This window comes from Amblyraja radiata, chromosome 46, assembly GCF_010909765.2.
Source record: "Amblyraja radiata isolate CabotCenter1 chromosome 46, sAmbRad1.1.pri, whole genome shotgun sequence".
Lineage (NCBI taxonomy): Eukaryota > Metazoa > Chordata > Chondrichthyes > Rajiformes > Rajidae > Amblyraja > Amblyraja radiata.
The window spans coordinates 5,889,975-5,907,876 of record NC_046001.1 but is presented as its reverse complement, the minus strand read 5'-3'; the positions used below and the strand labels follow the sequence as shown (position 1 = coordinate 5,907,876).

General features: G+C 48.6%; 1 protein-coding gene across 6 annotated transcripts in view; it reads left to right on the top strand.

The window, feature by feature from the left end:
- tns2 (tensin 2) overlaps positions 1–17,902 on the top strand; it is a 161,204-nt gene that overhangs the window by 55,419 nt on the left and 87,883 nt on the right. For 4 of the 6 annotated variants that reach the window (XM_033015573.1, XM_033015572.1, XM_033015571.1 and 1 more), the window contains exon 2: positions 10,576–10,690. In XM_033015573.1, coding sequence (XP_032871464.1) covers positions 10,576–10,690 — 115 coding nt within the window. Of the gene's footprint in view, positions 1–922; positions 1,052–1,162; positions 1,407–10,575; positions 10,691–17,902 lie in introns of those variants that run through there. The other 2 variants (XM_033015576.1, XM_033015577.1) reach the window with 2 other exon arrangements.

Sequence of the window (17,902 nt, the reverse complement as noted above, 5' to 3'; positions counted from 1 at the left end):
GGGTGACAATGATGTGTAGGCGAGATCAATAATGTCCTCCTTTCGTCTGCTAGTTCTTTTCGGTAGACAAAAGTGCTGGAGAAACTCAGCGGGTGCAGCAGCATCTATGGAGCGAAGGAAATAGGCAACGTTTACGGGACGAAACGTTGCCTATTTCCTTCGCTCCATAGATGCTGCTGCACCCGCTGAGTTTCTCCAGCACTTTTGCCTACCTTGGATTTTCCAGCATCTGCAGTTCCTTCTTAAATGCTAGTTCTCTTCAGTGACTTTTCTGTGGCTGGCAGACAAACCGCTACTGACCAGCCACCTTCTACTAAGGACCCCAGATACCTCGGCAGGAGAGTGAAGGACATCTCTTTCATGTGTCACCTATGTGGTCAATAAATGCAGAAGAATGGACGTTGAAATGTCGACGCTACAGTGCACGCATTTTCCCTTTAAAGTCTCGGCTAAAGTTCCACACTTAAATTTAGCCAAGAAGCTGCACCTATGTTAACAATAGATGTACACAAACTGACTCCACTGACGTTTTCATGAGGGAAACTTAATCTAACAATTAGTGTGAAGATTTGATTAGAGTGTCCGGCTAATATGTTGCTGACATGGATATTGAATTATTAATTCAATATCCACAAAAAGTAGGAGTTATTCCTGGAGCCTGTATTCATTTGTTGTTTTTTTTTAAATGTCTGTGTTTCTCTTGCCGCCGTGCCTCGAGAAGGGGCACCTTATCAGCCAGTTTCCTCCGCTTCCTTGTGTGCCAGGGTAATGGTTGTGTGGACAGAAGTGTTTTCTTGGCAGAGTGCAAGCTCTACCGAGGCGGAGAGGCCAAGCCTGCCGCTGCTCTCCAACGCTGGAGCGGCACAGCCGCCTTACAAACGCACTTTGTGCTGCTCCACACACAGACAGACCTTCAGTGTTCCACTTTGCTCCTTGTAGTGTGAGGAGGAAGGGAGAGAGAGAGAGGGAGGGAAAAAAAATTCCACCGAGCCTCGCAGACTGCAGAATGTCGACCCTGCAGCAAGCCCCAGGAACAGAGGTTGTGCCTCAGGTAACTGCTCTGTGGGAGGAGTGGGAGGAGGGGGGTGTGGGTGAGTTTAGGGTGGGGTTGGCTGTTTTTATTCCAAAAAAAATAAACCAAGGGCTTTGCTGCTGTGAGCTTGCGTCCGGACGGGAGATTGAGGAATTCTTAAAAGCTCTGTGACTTGTAAATGTGGCCCAAGAGAGCGAGTGCTTGGGAGTGTTTTAACTCTTTTGGACTGCTTTGTGAAGGGGAGCAAGGTTTATGTACTGACATGCTCGCATTCTGGAAGTGCATGCTTGCTGTTAATAGCAGTGCCTGACAGGATGCTTTGGAAATTCTTCTGCACGACGAAAGCAGTGTCCTGGTGAAACCGACTCTCATGGTAATTCCACAGACTTAATCTTGACTCTGTTGCAGTTGTGCTGTTTGTAAAATTGCTGCTTTTTCTCTGTTCGATGGGACATCTCGGTGAGGTGGGTCTGTGAAGAGGGATAGCAGCTCTAAGGCTGCAAGGGATTAATCATTAAACTAGGTGAGCGAGGTAGGAGTGTTTAGTTTGTTTTGCTGTGTTTTCTGTCAGCATGCCAGTGGTAGATGGAACATGAGGCACATAGGAATTGACATCAAATCTCCCCATGGCCTACTGGGGAATTGTCCCTCTGACTCGAGGGTTCGGTGACAAAAGTGGGACCTGGGGGTTGATCCGACAGAAGCGGGGATCTTGCCTTGAAGCAAATGTAAATGTGTGCAAGTGGCATGCTTGTCATCGAGCTGTGGGCATGAGGGCACAGAGGAGGTTTCCTTTCCTTGGGTTTGAAGGGTTGGGGATATGAGGATGCATCCAACTTGTAAATGTCACCTTCCTTGCCGGTGTGAAAGCAGGACACCCACTACCTGTTGCAATGTGTTTTGCTAATGATACCAATGTGGCAGCATCTGGCTTCTGTGGGCACTAGAGTATTAAAAAAAACACAAAAGTACTGGAAGAATCCGGCAGGTAGGCAGCATCTGTGGAAGGTAATGGACAGACGACGGGGTGGGTCATTTCTGACTGAAGAAGGATGCCGACCCAAAATGTCGTCTGTCCATTTTCCTCCACAGATGCTGCTTGACCCGCCGGGTTCCTCCAGCACTTTGCGTTTTGCTCCAGATCGCAGCACCTGCAGTTCCTTGTGTCCCGTGGGCACTAATTGTTTGCTCGTGCTCTGCCTACTTGCTGCCCTTTGCCACCCTGTACTGGGATGATGGAACAGGAGATTGATTTCCTAGGCGGCTATAAAAGCCCTGCGGTCCTCGTTGAAGAACCATGAACGGCCTGGGAAGAGGTGAGGGGGGAGGGAGGGGGGGAATGGAGGCTACAGGTGGCTGGGCTTGGCTATCAGTAGTGATTTTGCCGATCTCTGGGTTTAAAACGATCGATCCTGTCCTTATGAAATCCTTTTCAAGCCCTCTCCTGGCTATCATAGTTTTTTTGTTGTTGAAGGGTATTACTGTTGTCTTAGTTATAAAAGGGCCTCTCTCACTCTGAATGGGCGAGGTCCTCTTTAAGCCACTACAGTGCCTTCATTATATCACTGGGATGGAAACTGTTACTGTAGCCTTGACATGAGACCTGTTACACAATGTGGGCATTTTTTCCCCCCTGAAATTCCCTCTGATTTATTGCCGCAGGGCACCTTTGTAAAGAATGGGTGGATTTTTCAGTACATTAAATGCATTAGTCATAAATATATGACATACTGCCAAAAATCACGTAATAGGCCCTATTGAAATCTAAGCTGGGATGATTTCTTCTTCTTTCATGGAAAAGTAAATCCTTCTCATTAACCCTTTCCTTGGCGCAGACCTCTGTTCAACAGGCTGGCGCTCCATGCAATGCACAGGGGGCTGTTGAGATCAACCAAACCCCATGTTCCATCTCTCGGGCCTGTGATGGGCCCAATAGTTTCTTTCTCGGGGAAGAATAGATAGAGTTCAGAAGCAGCTGAGTTCTCGGGAAGAGAAGGAAGCCAGTGGGATGTGTGTGTTTAACTGCCCTTTGCGAACAGATTGCTCGGAGGTCAGGGCACCAAGCCACGGTTGTGGCTGACAGAATTTCTCTTTGTTGCACCTCAAGGTTTCTCCATGTGGTCCCAACACGGTCCTTGTATTTCACTGATCAAGACAAGTTATACCGCTAATGCTTTTATGTTCGATTCATGGAGGAATCTGCAAGAAATGCAGGAGTAACTTAACGGGACAGGCAGCTGGGGAGAAGGAATGGGTGACGTTTCGGGTTGAGACCCTTCTTCAGAAGGAATGGGTGACGATTTGGGTCGAGACCCTTCTTCACAAACGTCACCCATTCCTTCTCTACAGTGATGCTGCTTGTCCCGCTGAGTTGCTCCAGCATTTTGTGTCAAGCAGGGAGAGAGTGTAGCACGAGCAGGACCTACTATAGTGGCCATTATGAAAATGCAGGACTTGATACTGGTACAGCAGGGACTTTGAAAGCTGAGGGAAGGAATGAAGGCGGTTTAGTCCACATCTGGTCTGTCTTTTAGCCAAGGGGACAGTCTTACTCAATTCACTAAAATTGCCTTTTGTTGTCTGCTTATTGTGGACCAGGACCCCTGGAGGTTAAGGATGTTCTGCAGCAATCTCTGCTTGCCGCAAAGTGGCAGCAGATTCGGAGAAGTGAACTTGGCGGATTAGCTCGGAGGCCTTTTCGGGGCAAGAATTGGCCTTCATGTTCTGTACCAGTGCTGCCCTGTTGCTGCTGTGCGTGAGGGACAGTGGATATGTGCGTTAATGAGACCTCTGCATCTGCCAGGAACATCTGGCTGTAAAGGCCCCATGGGTGATCAGGCAACAGCTGCCGACACCATTCACTCTGAGAGGGTCAAAGGAGGACCAGGTGCTTAAGGCCCTCTGTACCAGAGGAAGCCTTAAGGGGAAAGGAGAGTGTCAGAACTGAAATCTTCCCACATAAATTTGGACTTGAAAACAACAAGCAGTCACAATATCCAAGTGACTGCATTTTATAACATTAGGGCCAAGATGCTGGGTGTACCTTGTGATTTGATGCCGCCTTATGTTACCAGGGCAGGCAGTAGCCCTTGCTCCTGACATCCAAAAAGCTTTTATTTAACGTACGATCAATCCATGTTTCCAATTGTTTCATGCCTTTCGTGGGTGAAGGGATGTTGAGTGTGAGGCAGATCGCAAACACAGTGAGCCGTGGCCATCCCTGATGATGACGTTTTCAGCCTCCCCACCCCATCCCTGTTTCCTTCAATGAACGTGACATGAGGCAAGGCTGCAAAGCCTTGTTCTGTTCTGAATTTGCAATGTGAATTATTATGTGGAGCATTGCGGGCCTTTAATGGGTCGACTTTGCTTATATAGGGGTTTTGTTGGCTTCAAGGGTGGGTTATAGTCCGAGTTAGGGCGCTGAAGGCTCTTTGCCAGGGTGCTGGCTCTTGTTTCCATCGGCTGGCATAGGAGGGTCAGTTTTCCAGATAACCTAGTCTTCACGCACGGATGGCAAACACGCACAGTCTTTGTGTGGGCTTGAGTTGGGGTGAAGTGTGTTGGAAGACTGTTGGAACACTGCAGGGAGCCTGGAGTTACGAGAGGGTGAACATGAGCAGATGAGTCTGACCCTGTTCATTCCTTGCTCTCGCAAGCCTGCACGTTCCTGCAGTCGTTAGTTTGAATTCAGGAGCAGCAGCATTTTGAAACCGCCTCTTATTGTTTGCTCCTCTCACTCCCTTTGCCCAGAGATCCACTAACTCTCACCCAGTACAGAACAATGGTTGACCCTGGCTCCCCACTGTTCTGTACATCCTGAATGACTGCAGTGGTTCAAGCTCACCTCCGCCTTCTCAAGGGCGATTGGGAAAGAACAATAAATGCTGGCCTTGTAGCATTGAACGTGCCCTGAAAAATGAATAAAAACCGGCCTCCAAAGAATGGCATTGAAACAACAGCATGAAACCCACTTTTCACGCAATGTCAAGCCTTCACTCTGAAGAATTCATTCTTTAAATTATTCTAAGACAGCCGTTCTGGAATCAATGTGGCAGGGGCAGGCTGGCCTGTTGGCAGCGTGCCTGGCATTTTCTAGTGTGGGCGAGAATCTTGCCACCAATCTGTACTTCCCAAGTTTAGGCTGGGACTTGCTCAAGTCATAGTACAAAATGTTTGTCCTCACGTGTGTACAATAGCAGGCAGGCTAACAGACCCTTTCCTGATGAGCATCTGCTTTCTGTCCATTCAGTCATGGCCTGCAAACAATTTCCTGTTCAGGAGGTGCTCAGCAAACCAAATTAATTGCCTGTTCCCAAGAGGCAACAATAACCTACCCTGTACATCTGGGCATCCATCAGTGATGCTAAACTGTATCTTCCTATACTGTGCAGCATCTGTAAACCAGTTGAAATATTGAAACTGAGATTGGATTTATTTATGCTAATCTAGAGTCAGGCTCCACTTACGTGCAGTGTTGTGATGCAGTGGAGTCTGGTTTTCTTGAAGTTCCCTTCCTGTTTATTCAGGACATGACTATGAGGCTGGGCTGTACAGGAAAATGACAGTAAGTAAGAATTGTGGACAAAATCCACTTGTTTGGCAATAATTATTTTGATTCCCAACTTAGTGAACCAGTCTGAAGAAGGGTCTCGACCCAAAACGTCACCCATTCCTTCTCTCCAGAGATGCTGCCTGATCCGCTGAGTTACTCCAGCACGGTGGCGCAGCGGTAGAGTTGGTGCCTTCCAGCGCTTACAGTGCCAGAGACCCGGGTTCGATCATGACCTCTGGTGCTGTCTGTACTGAGTTTGTACGTTCTCCCCGTAACCGCATGGGTTTTCTCCGAGATTTTCGACTTCCTCCCACACTCCAAAGACGTATGGGTTGGTAGGTTAATTGGCTTGGTAAATTGTCCCTAGTGTGTGTAAGATAGTGTTAGTGTGCGGGGATCGCTGGTCGGTGCAGACTCGGTGGGCCGAAGGGCCTGTTTCCGCACTGTATCTCTAAACTAAACTAGTGTGTGAACGGGCGATCGATGGTCGGTGCGGACACGGTGGGCTGAAGGGCCTGTTTCCACGCTGTATCTTTCAACTAAACTGTTTTGTGTCTATCTTTAATGAACCAAGAATTCGATCGGACCAGATTTGTTCTACGAGCAATGATTTGCTTTCCTGTTTCTCAGCAGTGTATTCTGCAGCTTGTGCTGCGTGCATCCAGGGTTAGATTCTGGGCACTCGCTCCCCAGATGGCAATTGAATGAAGAGCCTTTGGGGTCATGGGCCATAAACAAGATGCACAAAACGATCTGTGCCATCAGGATCTGCAAGTTGCATTGCTCCTGCTTATCTACCATCCTTTTCAATCTTTACTGCGTCTCCAACCAGATCCACACTTCCAAATCTGTAGAAGGTTATCTTCCTCATTTATATTTTTCCCTCTGGAAAGTTTCAATTGTCAAATGCTGGAAAAGGGTCATGGCGTCCATGCTTGGAATGTGAAGGAAGGGGCTGCAGATGTTGGTTTAAACCGAAGATGGACACAAAAAGCCGGAGTAAGCCAGCGGGTCAGATAGCATCTCTGGAGAAAAGGAATAGGAATAGACTGAAGACGGGTCTCGACCCGAAACGTCACCTACTCCTTTTCTTCAGAGATGCTGTCTGACCCGCTGAGTTACTCCAGCACTTTGTGTCTATCTTTCATGCATTGTATGCTTCTTTAACCCTGGCCCTGTTCCATTGTTGATTGAACTGAATGGGCAGCATGTCAGTGGACAGCCCTGACAGTCACCGTGCATGCTATAGGATGAAAGTACAATCAGCACCATGAAACAGCCTGGAGATGGGGAACAAGAGCTGGTCCATGCAATCTTGTGCTTTCCATGTATAATTGCGCAACTCAGCAGCCAGTTCTGAGCTTGAGCCATGTCTTTTAATCAGAGATGAAGTACGTTACTGGTTTGGTAGAGCCTAGTTTAGAGATACAGCATGGAAACAGGCCCTTCGGCCCACCGAGTCCGCGCTGACCAATGATCACCCATACACTAGTTCTATGTTTACTTTAGACTTTAGACATACGGGGGGGGGGGGGGGGGGGGAGATAGCGAAACAGAGCAGAGACTTCGGTCTAGTTTTTATCAGTGATACAATGTGGAAACAGGCCCTTCGGCCCACCGAGTCTGTGCCGACCAGCGATCACCCCGTACACTAGCACTATCCTACACACTAGGATCAATTTACAGAAGCCAATCAACCTACAAACCTGCACGTTTTTGGAGTGTGGGAGGAAACTAGAGCACCCGGAGAAAACCCACGCAGTCACAGGCAGAACGTGCAAACTCCACACAGACCCTCTCAGTTCGAGGGAAAATTGTGCCTGGGAAATATCGGAGGCAATTGTGGACCAGAGGCGACTACTGGACTTATTTTGATGTTTGATATGGGTCATTGTGAAATTTCTCATTTTCGTTTACACCCTACCCAAATTCGGCGTGGCTTTTTAACCTCGTTTTGTCTCTCTCTGGAGGTCACATTACCTGACCTACATTTTCCCAGCATTTTTTGCTTTTATGCTGAATAAATGACCTTTGGGATTAGCCATGCTGGAGCAAACTTGATGTTTTTGAATAACTGCTATTGATTTTTCATTCCAGGTTTATTTAATTACTTAGCAGGGTTTGAACTTGTGTCTGCAGGTCACTGGGCCAGACCTCTGGATGCTCGCCCAGTAATCTAATCACTGTGCCATACCCAGCCAAAAGAGACCTTTACTATATTAATAGATGGCTGCATTCATCTGACCTCCCACCCAACTGGTATTATAACTGAAGCTTTGAACTGTTTCCTTTCATTTTACTTGTTACTTGGGTCTTGCTCACTCGCTTGTGGAGGAATGAGCAGGGAGATATTTTACCAAGCATGATGGTGTCAGATCTACAGCTGTGAGCCAGCAACCTGTGTCACCTCCCTCCCCATCTCCAATACCATTGAAGTAACGGATGGACCTGTGCCAACATTTGCCCACAGTAATTCCATGAGTTAGGTTGAATTAAAACTCTATCCAGTCTGACGAAGGGTTTCGACCCGAAACGTCGCCTATTTCCTTCGCTCCATCGATGCCGCCTCACCCGCTGAGTTTCTCCAGCATTTTTGTCTACCTCTGAGAAGATTCACTTGGTTGATTGCTGGGCTGAAAGAGGTGGCTTATTAAGGAAAGTTTAGTTTAGAGATACGGCGCTGAAACAGGCCCTTCGGCCCACCGAGTCCACGCCGAACACTACCCTGCGCACATGAGGGACAAATTTACATTTATACCAAGCCAATTAACTTACAAGCCTGTATGGCTTTGGAGGGCGGGAGGAAACCGAAGACCTCGGAGAAAACCCACACAGGTCACGGGGAGAACGTAAAACTCCCTACAGACAGCACCCGTAGTCAGGATGGAACCCGAGTCTCTACCGCCACCTTTGGTTGAGCAATTTGGGTCAATACTCATTGAGTTCAGAAGAATGAGAGTCAATCTTATTGAGGGGGATTCATGTGGTGGATATTGAACAGCTATTTCACTGAGTGGGGGCATCTAAAATTTGGCGGGGATAAGGGGGGGTAGGAAAATAGTGAAAGGCCTGGAGAGAGTGGATGTGGAGAGGATGTTTCCACTAGTGGGAGAGTCTAGGACCACAGGTTATAGCTTCAGAATTAAAGGACGCTCCTTTAAGAAGGAGATGAGGAGGAATTTATTTAGTCAGAGGGTGGTGAATCTGTGGAATTCTTTGTGGAGGCCAGAAGTCAGTGGATATTTTTAAGGCAGAGATACATAGATTCTATGATTAGTACGGGTGTCAGGGGTTATGGGGAGAAGGCAGGAGAATGGGGTTAGGAGGGAGAGAGAGATCAGCCATGATTGAATGGCGGAGTAGACTTGATGGGCCGAATGACCTAATTCTGCTGCTATCACTTATGATCTGATGAACGTATTGCCACTGTCTACATTATTTTGTTTTAGCATTAGCTGTGCATAGAGGTAAAGCAGCGGGCAGCATGGCTCTCCTCGCTGTGGTTTTCTGTTGCCCAGTGAGGCACAGACTTAACCCTTACCTTAGACCTGAGCACAAACTCAGACCAATCTCTCCAGAGCTCGGCATCTGGCCTCTGCTACTCCAGTTGTGTTTCTTGTGCTCCTTGAGTACCTATCCCTTGCTCGCTTATTGTACATGTCTCAAGAGCACGCTACTCGTTGCCCAGTCGATCTCTGTGCCCATTTGGATTTGAGGGTAGGGGGTGCTTGGTAAATGGGAGGCAGAAAAGATAAAGAATAAGAATAAGGAGTAAGCCATTTAGAACGGAGACGAGGAAACACTTTTTCTCACAGAGAGTGGTGAGTCTGTGGAATTCTCTGCCTCGGTGGAGGTGGGTTCTCTGGATGCTTTCAAGAGAGAGCTAGATAGGGCTCTTAAAAATAACGGGAGTCAGGGGATATGGGGAGAAGGCAGGAACGGGGTACTGATTGGGGATGATCAGCCATGATCACATTGAATGGCGGTGCTGGCTCGAAGGGCCAAATGGCCTACTCCTGCACCTATTGTCTATTGTCTATAAAGGTAGGGCAAGCAATACACTCACACGTTGATACCTGAAGAGTGATGTTATTTGTTGAAAGTCAAGTGAGATGGGACTCGTGTGTTACAATTTGATGCCATAGTGATTATTTTGAGATATACTGTAAGTACGCACTCATTTCTCCCACCACCCTAGTCACCCTGTTCCTTCCCCTCCTCCATATGCACATCTCCCATCCCCAAGCTCCATATTTCCTGTTTATCTCCCCTTTCCCTCCCCCTATCCTTTTCCTACGGCTTTACATTTCATCCTTCCTCTCTCCTTATCTAACATACCTTTCTCTCCTTTTCACCTCTAGCCTCTAAATCCACCCATCTGCTGATCAACCTCCCCTCCTCGCCTGTCTCCATCTATCGATAAAGGGCCCTGACGCAAAATCCATGTTCTCCAGAGATGCCACCTGACGTGCTGAGCTACTCCAGCACTGTGTTTTTTGGTAAACTGGCATCTGCAGTTCATGATGTCCTCACCGATCACTTGCCCGGCTTTGCCCAACTCCCACCTCTCATTGTTTAAGAAGGAACTGCAGCTGCTGGAAAATCGAAGGTACACAAAAGTGCTGGAGAAACTCAGCGGGTGTGGCAGCCGCACCCGCTGAGTTTCTCCAGCACTTTTGTCTCCCCACCTCTCCTTTCCACCTTTCTCCCGTCCCACTCCATCAGTCTGAAGAAGGGTCTCAACCCAAAAGGTCGCCTGTCCATTCCCCTCCGCAGATGCTGCCTGACTCGTTGAGTTTCTTCAGCACTTTGTTTTTTGCTCAAGATGACAGCATCTGCAGTTTCTTGTGTCTGCCAAGTATCTTGGATCAAGTGTAAAGTGTGACTTTAATATCAGAGGGATTTGCTTCAGTGATGCTAGACTGTGATCTTAATGTCCGTTGGATGTGAGGCTGGTACTAATGCATGTCTCTCTTCTGTTGCACAGCCTGGTAAGGTCGACCCCCCAACTACACACAGCTTCAAGGAGAAGACATTTAAGAAGAAGAAGCACTGTGTAGCCTGCAAGCAGCCGATCACGTCCCAGGGGATCTTTTGTCGCGGTAGGTGAAGCCCTGGCAGCAGAATTTCTGCCAATTCCTGAAACTTCAAACTGTTTTTCGAGGGGAACAAATCCGTCGGTGTCAGACACTGGTTCAGTTTTCTCATCGGTTGTCTTTTGGGAGAGGCATTACACTGTGGAATTCTCTGCCACAGAAGGCAGTGGAGGCCAATTCACTGGATGTATTCAAGAGAGAGTTAGGGCTAACGGAATCAAGGGATATGGGGAGAAGGCAGGAACGGGGTACTGATTTTGGATAATCAGCCATGATCATATTGAATGACGGTGCTGGCTCAAAGGGCTGACTGGCCTCCTCCTGCACCTGTTGTCTATGTTTCTATGTCTGTCCTCTCAGGTGGATGTGGTGCCCTCTTAAAGAAGAGCAGGGGAGTCCTGGACTCATTTCCGACATGACACCTGTAACCTCAAGTCACCTCAATGGCTGCAAAGGACTTTGGGGCTCTCTGACAGGAAGGTGAAAAGAACTTTTGAGAAATGAGCCCGTTAAAAATATGACTGCCCTTTCCGTCTTCTGTAATTGCCCTGCCCCCTTACCCCCAGGCCAAGCATCAACTATGATGGATCCAGAAACATAGAAAAATAGGTGCAGGAGTAAGCCATTCGACCCTTAGAGCCAGCACCGCCATTCGATATGTTCATGGCTGATCATCCCCAATCAGTACCCCGTACCTGCTTTTCCCCCATATCCCTCGATTCCTTTAGCCTAGAGAGCTAAATGAATGTTGGTGGCGTGCTTTCCTGCAGGCCTGTGCTGGCTCGGCTAATGTGACTTGAACTTTGTTCGCCTTTGGCCTTCAGGTTTCCCGCATCAAGGGTTATATGTCGTTTCACTTTAGATTATTGTCACGTGCACCGAGGCACAGTGAAAAGCTTTTTGTCACGTGCGGTCCAGTCAGCGGAAAGACAATATGGAAAGACAATAACGACAAGAACGACAATAAAGGGTTTATGGGAATTGCAAGGCAATGAAGCAGAGACACAAGCGACTGCAGATGCTGCAATCTGGAGCAAATCAAAGAGCTGCTGACGGAAATCAGGAGGCCAAACAGCATCTGTGGACGGAAATGGAGTGTCAATATTTTGGGTCAAGATCCTTCTTCACTCTCTTGGGCTCACCCCTGCCACAGATACCTTCACCCACCCCACCCACTCCCCCATCTACTGCACCTCCCTCCAACCTCATCTACTGTATCCGTTGCTCAAAATGTGGACTCTTGTACATCGGCGAGACCAAGCGTAGACTGGGCGATCGTTCCGCTGAACACCTTCGCTCAGTCCGCCTGGACCTACCTGATCTCCCGGTTGCTAAACACTTTAATTCCCCTTCCCACACTGACCTTTCCGTCCTAAGCCTCCTCCATTGTCAGAGTGAAGCCAATTGCAAATTGGAGGAACAGCATCTAATATTTTGCTTCGGCATCTTAAAACCCAGGGTTTTGAATATTGATATTGGAGAAAATATTATCTGCTGCAAAAATGAGATGCAAACAGATAATGCACAGCACACCAGTTACCTTCAGAGAGGGAGAGGGGGGGGGGGGAGAGAGACAGAGGGGGAGGGGGGAGAGAGAGAGGGAGAGGAGAGAGAGAGAGAGCGAAGAGAGAGAGAGAGAGACTTCAAGTAACCCCTGCACTCCCTCTCTCTACATCCCTCCCCCACCCAAGTCACCAGGTTTCCGTTCTCACCTAGCAATCTGCTAACAATGGCCTGTTTACTTTATCATTGCTGCTTCTTTTGCATATCTTTCTTTCATTTGTTCTGTATCTCTCTCTACATCACCCTCTATATCTCTCGTTTCCCTCTCTCCTGACTCTCAGTCTGAAGAAGGGTCTCGACCCGAAACGCCACCCATTCCTTCTCTCCAGAGATGCTGCCTGTCCCACCCGCTGAGTTACTCCAGCTTTTTGTGTCTATCTTCAGTTTAAACCAGCATCTACAGTTCCTTCCTACACCCCCCCCCCCCCCCTCCCCCACTGTTCTGTTCTCTCCATCTCTCCTTTTATTTCTACGTTTTCTAGTTCAGACAAAAGGTCAGCCCGGAAACATCAACTCAGTTTCCAGCTTCACATACTCAGTGTAGCCTCCTGAGTATTTAAGGCGTTCCCTACTTGCATACTCGAGAGCAGCACATTAGCTCCAGCAAAACTAACATCTGATAATGCCTGCATGACAATGTCAAATACCTGAAGTTTATAGAGCAGCTGTGATAGGCGTGAAAACAAAGAGAGTTTTAAAGAGAATACCATATATCTTGATATCACTGGGGAGATCACAGCAGCGGCAGTAAAAAGACTACATTTTTTATCCCCTCCTCTCTTGCTCTCTTTGCTCTCTCTCTTGTTCTCTCTCTCTCTTGTTCTCTCTCTCTCTTGCTCTCTCTCTCTCTCGCTCTCTCCCTCTTGCTCTGTCCCTCTTGCTCTGTCCCTCGCTCAATCTCTCTCTCTCTCTCTCTCTCTCTCTCTCTCTCTCTCTCTCTCTCTCTCTCTCTCTCTCTCTCTCTCTCTCTCTCTCTCTCCATCTCTCTCTCTCTCTCTCTGTATCTCTGTCCCTCTCTCCCTCTCTCCCTCTCTCCCTCTCTCCCTCTCTCCCTCTCTCCCTCTCTCCCTCTCTCCCTCTCTCCCTCTCTCCCTCTCTCCCTCTCTCCCTCTCTCCCTCTCTCCCTCTCTCCCTCTCTTTCTCGGTCTCGCTCTCTCTCCCTCCCCCTCTCCCTCTCTGAAGGTAACTGGTGTGCTGTGCATTATCTGTTTGCATCTCATTTTTGCAGCAGATAATATTTTCTCCAATTTCCGGCCTTCCAAATGGGCCCTGGATCCTATCAAATGGAATTAATCAAAGTGGCTGGTCATTAACTGGGCTGTTTTTTTTTAAAAGACTGGAAAGTCCCTGCATGTAACTTGTTGAGTGAAACATCCTGCCTTACAGTAAATGCTCCTCGCTCCCACCCCTTGAGCTGTTTAATCAGTCATGCAACAAATGGGGGTTGAAGTTGGCAGCAAGTTCCTCTCAGGGGTCTCAACCGGAAATGTCACCCATTCCTTCTCTCCAGAGATGCTACCTGTCCCTCTGAGTCACTCTGGCGTTTTGGTCTGAAGAAGGGTCTCGACCCTAAACGTCGCCTATTCCTTCGCTCCATAGATGCTGCCTCACCCGCTGAGTTTCTCCAGCTTTTTTGTCCACCTTCCAGCTTTTTGTGTCTATCTTCTCTCAATGGAAGCAGGCACCGGATTGATGACCAGTGTGACATTCAGACTTGGATGTCCTGTAAAGTGGTTGGCGATTAAAGCATTGGTAAATAGATGAGTGAAAACAGCAGAATGGTGCAAGGTTGTAGTGTAAAATCTGACTTGTGCAAAAGAATATTAAAGTCCGATAACGGAATAACTGAGCGAGGTAGAATTAAGCATAAGAGTACGTGGTAGCATCTCCGGGAAGAGGGTGTGAAAGAGGTGCTTGGTTCAGTAGTCTAACAGCAGTGGGAGAGAAGTTATTCTTAAGTCTGGACATCCGAGCTTTCAAGCTCCTGTATCTGCCAGATGGAAGAGAGAAAAGGGAATGGCTGGGTTGACCGGCATCCTTGATGATACTTCCAACCTTCCTGATACAACTTGCCATGAAAATGGACTGGATGGAAGGAAGTGATGATCTTGCAATGGGCTGGGCTGTGTTCACCTCTCTCTGCAGGTTCAGGCGGTCAAGAGCAGAATAGTTGGCATACCACACCGAGATGCATCCTGTCATAATACTTTCTATATCGCATCTGTAAAAGCACGAGAGAATCCTCTTGGACATATCAAACCTTCTCAGTTGCCTAAGAAAGTAAATGCGCTGATACGCTTTCTTGATCACTGCATCAGTGTGGAGGGTACACAAAATTGCTGGAGGAACTCAGCGGGTGCAGCAGCATCTATGGAGCGAAGGAAATAGGCGACGTTTCGGGCCGAAACCCTTCTTCAGACTGATAGGGGGTGGGGAAAGAGAGAAGGACAAAGGGAGGAGGAGGAGGAGCCCGAGGGCGGGCGGATGGGAGGAGACAGCTAGAGGGTGAAGGAAGGGGAGGGGGGGAGGGGACAGCACGGGCTAGCCAAATTGGGAGAATTCAATGTTGATGCCAAGGGGACGCAAGGACCCCAGACGGAATATGAGGTGCTGTTCCTCCAATTTCCGCTGGTGCTCACTCTGGCAATGGAGGAGACCCAGGACAGAGAGGTCGGATTGGGAATGGGAGGGGGAGTTGAAGTGCTGAGCCACCGGGAGGTCAGGTAGGTTATTGCGGACTGAGCGGAGGTGTTCGGCGAAATGGTCGCCCAACCTACGCTTGGTCTCACCGATGTAAATCAGCTGACATCTAGAGCAGCGGATGCAGTAGATGAGGTTGGAGGAGATACAGGTGAACCTTTGTCGCACCTGGAACGACTGCTTGGGACCTTGAATGGAGTCGAGGGGGGAGGTGAAGGGACAGGTGTTGCATTTCTTGCGGTTGCAACGGAAAGTGCCCGGGGAGGGGGTGGTGCGGGAGGGAAGTGAAGAATTGACGAGGGAGTTGCGGAGGGAGCGGTCTTTGCGGAAGGCAGACATGGGGGGAGATGGGAAGATGTGGCGAGTGGTGGGGTCACGTTGGAGGTGGCGGAAATGGCGGAGGATTATGTGTTGTATTTGCCGGCTGGTGGGGTGAAAGGTGAGGACCAGAGGGACTCTGCCCTTGTTGCGTGTGCGGGGATGGGGAGAGAGAGCAGTGTTACGGGGTATGGATGAGACCCTGGTGTGAGCCTCATCTATGGTGGCGGAGGGGAATCCCCGTTCCCTGAAGAACGAGGACATTTCCGATGCCCTAGTATGAAATGTCTCATCCTGGGAACAGATGCGGCGTAGGCGGAGGAATTGGGAGTAGGGGATGGAGTCTTTACAGGGGGCAGGGTGGGAAGACGTGTAGTCCAGATCAGTGTGGAGGGACCAGGTTAGGTTGCTGGTGGTATGGATGCTGAGGAACTTGAAGCTGTCGACCTCCTCTACAGCAGCCCTGTTAATGTGGGCAGGGTTGTGTTCGCACTCTCGTGCTTTGGTCAACAATCAACTCTTTTGTCTTGCGGACTCTTAAGTGGTTCTTGGTTTCTTGGTCCTCCAAAATATTCCAAATGGAATTTAAACTGGAGGTGGTGGAGGGAGGGCTTAAGCCAGAAAGGGTTATTGGGAAGAAATAGCTACTTTAAATTTAGTTGCATCTGGTTGGGTAACTATAGTTGGGTGGAGATTATTCCATGCTTTAATTGTGCGGGGGAAGAACAAATTGCTGTACACATCTGTCTTTGTAGCTGGGATCACAAATTGGACTGCCAGGTTAGAAAACAGGAGTGCTAGGTTATTGCCCTGACACCATGACGCTAGGTCCTCGATATCTTTCCTGTCCTTCATTTCATCTTTGTTGTTCACCTGGGCGACCACAGTGGCGTCATTGACAAACTTAAAGATTGAGCTGGAGTTGTACTCGGCTGTGTAATCGTGGGTCTACAGGGAATAGAGCGAGGGACTGAGCACACAGCCCGGCGTGGCACCATTGTGGATGGTCAAGGTGGAGGAAATTTTAGAACCGATTGTAACTCACTGAGGTCCTCTGGTCCAGTTGCAGATGAAGGCCGCAAGGCCAAGGTGCAGGAGTAGGTGTTCTTAATGTCATGGTGAGAAGATAGAGGAGTGGGTGACCAGAAACTTGGTCAATGAGGAAGGCAATGAAGAGGTGGAGAAGTTTAGGGAGGGGATTCCAGAGCTCGTGCCCATGCTGTCAGTAGTGGAGCAATGAAAATCAGGCTTTAATAAGGCCGGAGTTGGCAGTGGATAACAATCATGGAGGCTTATTGAAATGATAATGTCTCTTTCTCCTTCTACTTCTTCTTTCTTCTTCCTACTTTTGGACTATCTTTCTATCTCACGCACCACTTGTGTCAATCTCTTCTTTTCTACTCTTTTCTTCCTTATTCCTGTTTTGCTATTAAATAAAAAAATAAGAAGTTGTATATGAAATGTAATAAGTCGACAATTTAAAAAAAAAATGATGATGATGGGGGGGAGGGGGGGGGGAGGAGGGGGGGGGGAGGAAGACGGGGAGAGGAAGAGGATTGTTTAAGTGGAGGTATTGATTAATTAGGAGCCATGGTAGGGCAGGCAAGAGATCAGTACAAGCTCTGGGACAAACAGTAGAGTTGTGGATGTGCTCAGGAGGAAGTAGGCTAGGGATGCTTTGGGAGAAATTATTTGGAGGATATCTGTGGATGAGATTTCGCCAGGGGAGGCAGAGGAGTGCGGAGTTGTGCAACTGCACAGTGGTGGCAATGGGTCGTCTAAGTGATGGCGTGGTGAGGCAGACCCGTCATTCTCGAGCTTTGCCGAAACCCTCTGGTTCATCCTCAGACACGACCAGAGGAGGGAAAGAGACACTTGTTGGCAAGCAGAGTTTAGTTTAGTCTGAACAAGGGTCTCGACCCGAACCGTCACCCATTCCTTCTCTCCAAAGATGCTGCCTGTCCCGCTGAGTTACTCCAGCTTTTTGTGTCTATCTTAGTTTAGTTTAGTTTTGTTTGGCGATACAGCGCGGAAACAGGCCCTTCGGCCCACCGAGTCCGTGCCAACCAGCGATCCCTGCACACCAACACTAACCTACACAGACTAGGGACAATTTACATTTAAACCAAGGCGATGAACCTACAAACCTGTACGTCTTTGTAGTGTGGGAGGAAACCGGAGATCTCGGAGAATGTACAAACTCCGTGCAGACAGCGCCCGTAGTCGGGATCGACCCAGATCTCGGGCACTGTAAGGCAGCAACTCTACCGCTGCGCCACTGTGCTGCCCAGATTTCTGTGAGGAGCTGCAAACAGTGGTCTTGCAGCTCACAGTCTAGAGGCTGAAGGGAGGCCTGGCACACAAGCTGCAAAATCGAATCCTGATTAACAAAACAAAGAGAGGAAACGACATGTAATGACCTTTAATAGAGTATGAACTCACTCACCACATTTACAGAATGCTAGCTGAGAGGGAATGTCAGAAATAATCAGCAGCTGATGGAGAGACAGAGAGAGGGGGGGGGAGATGGAACGGGTGGGAAGGAACTGCAGATGCTGGTTTAACCGAAGATAGACGCAGAAAGCTGGAGTAACTCAGCGGGACAGGCAGCATCTCTGGAGAGAAGGAATGGGTGAC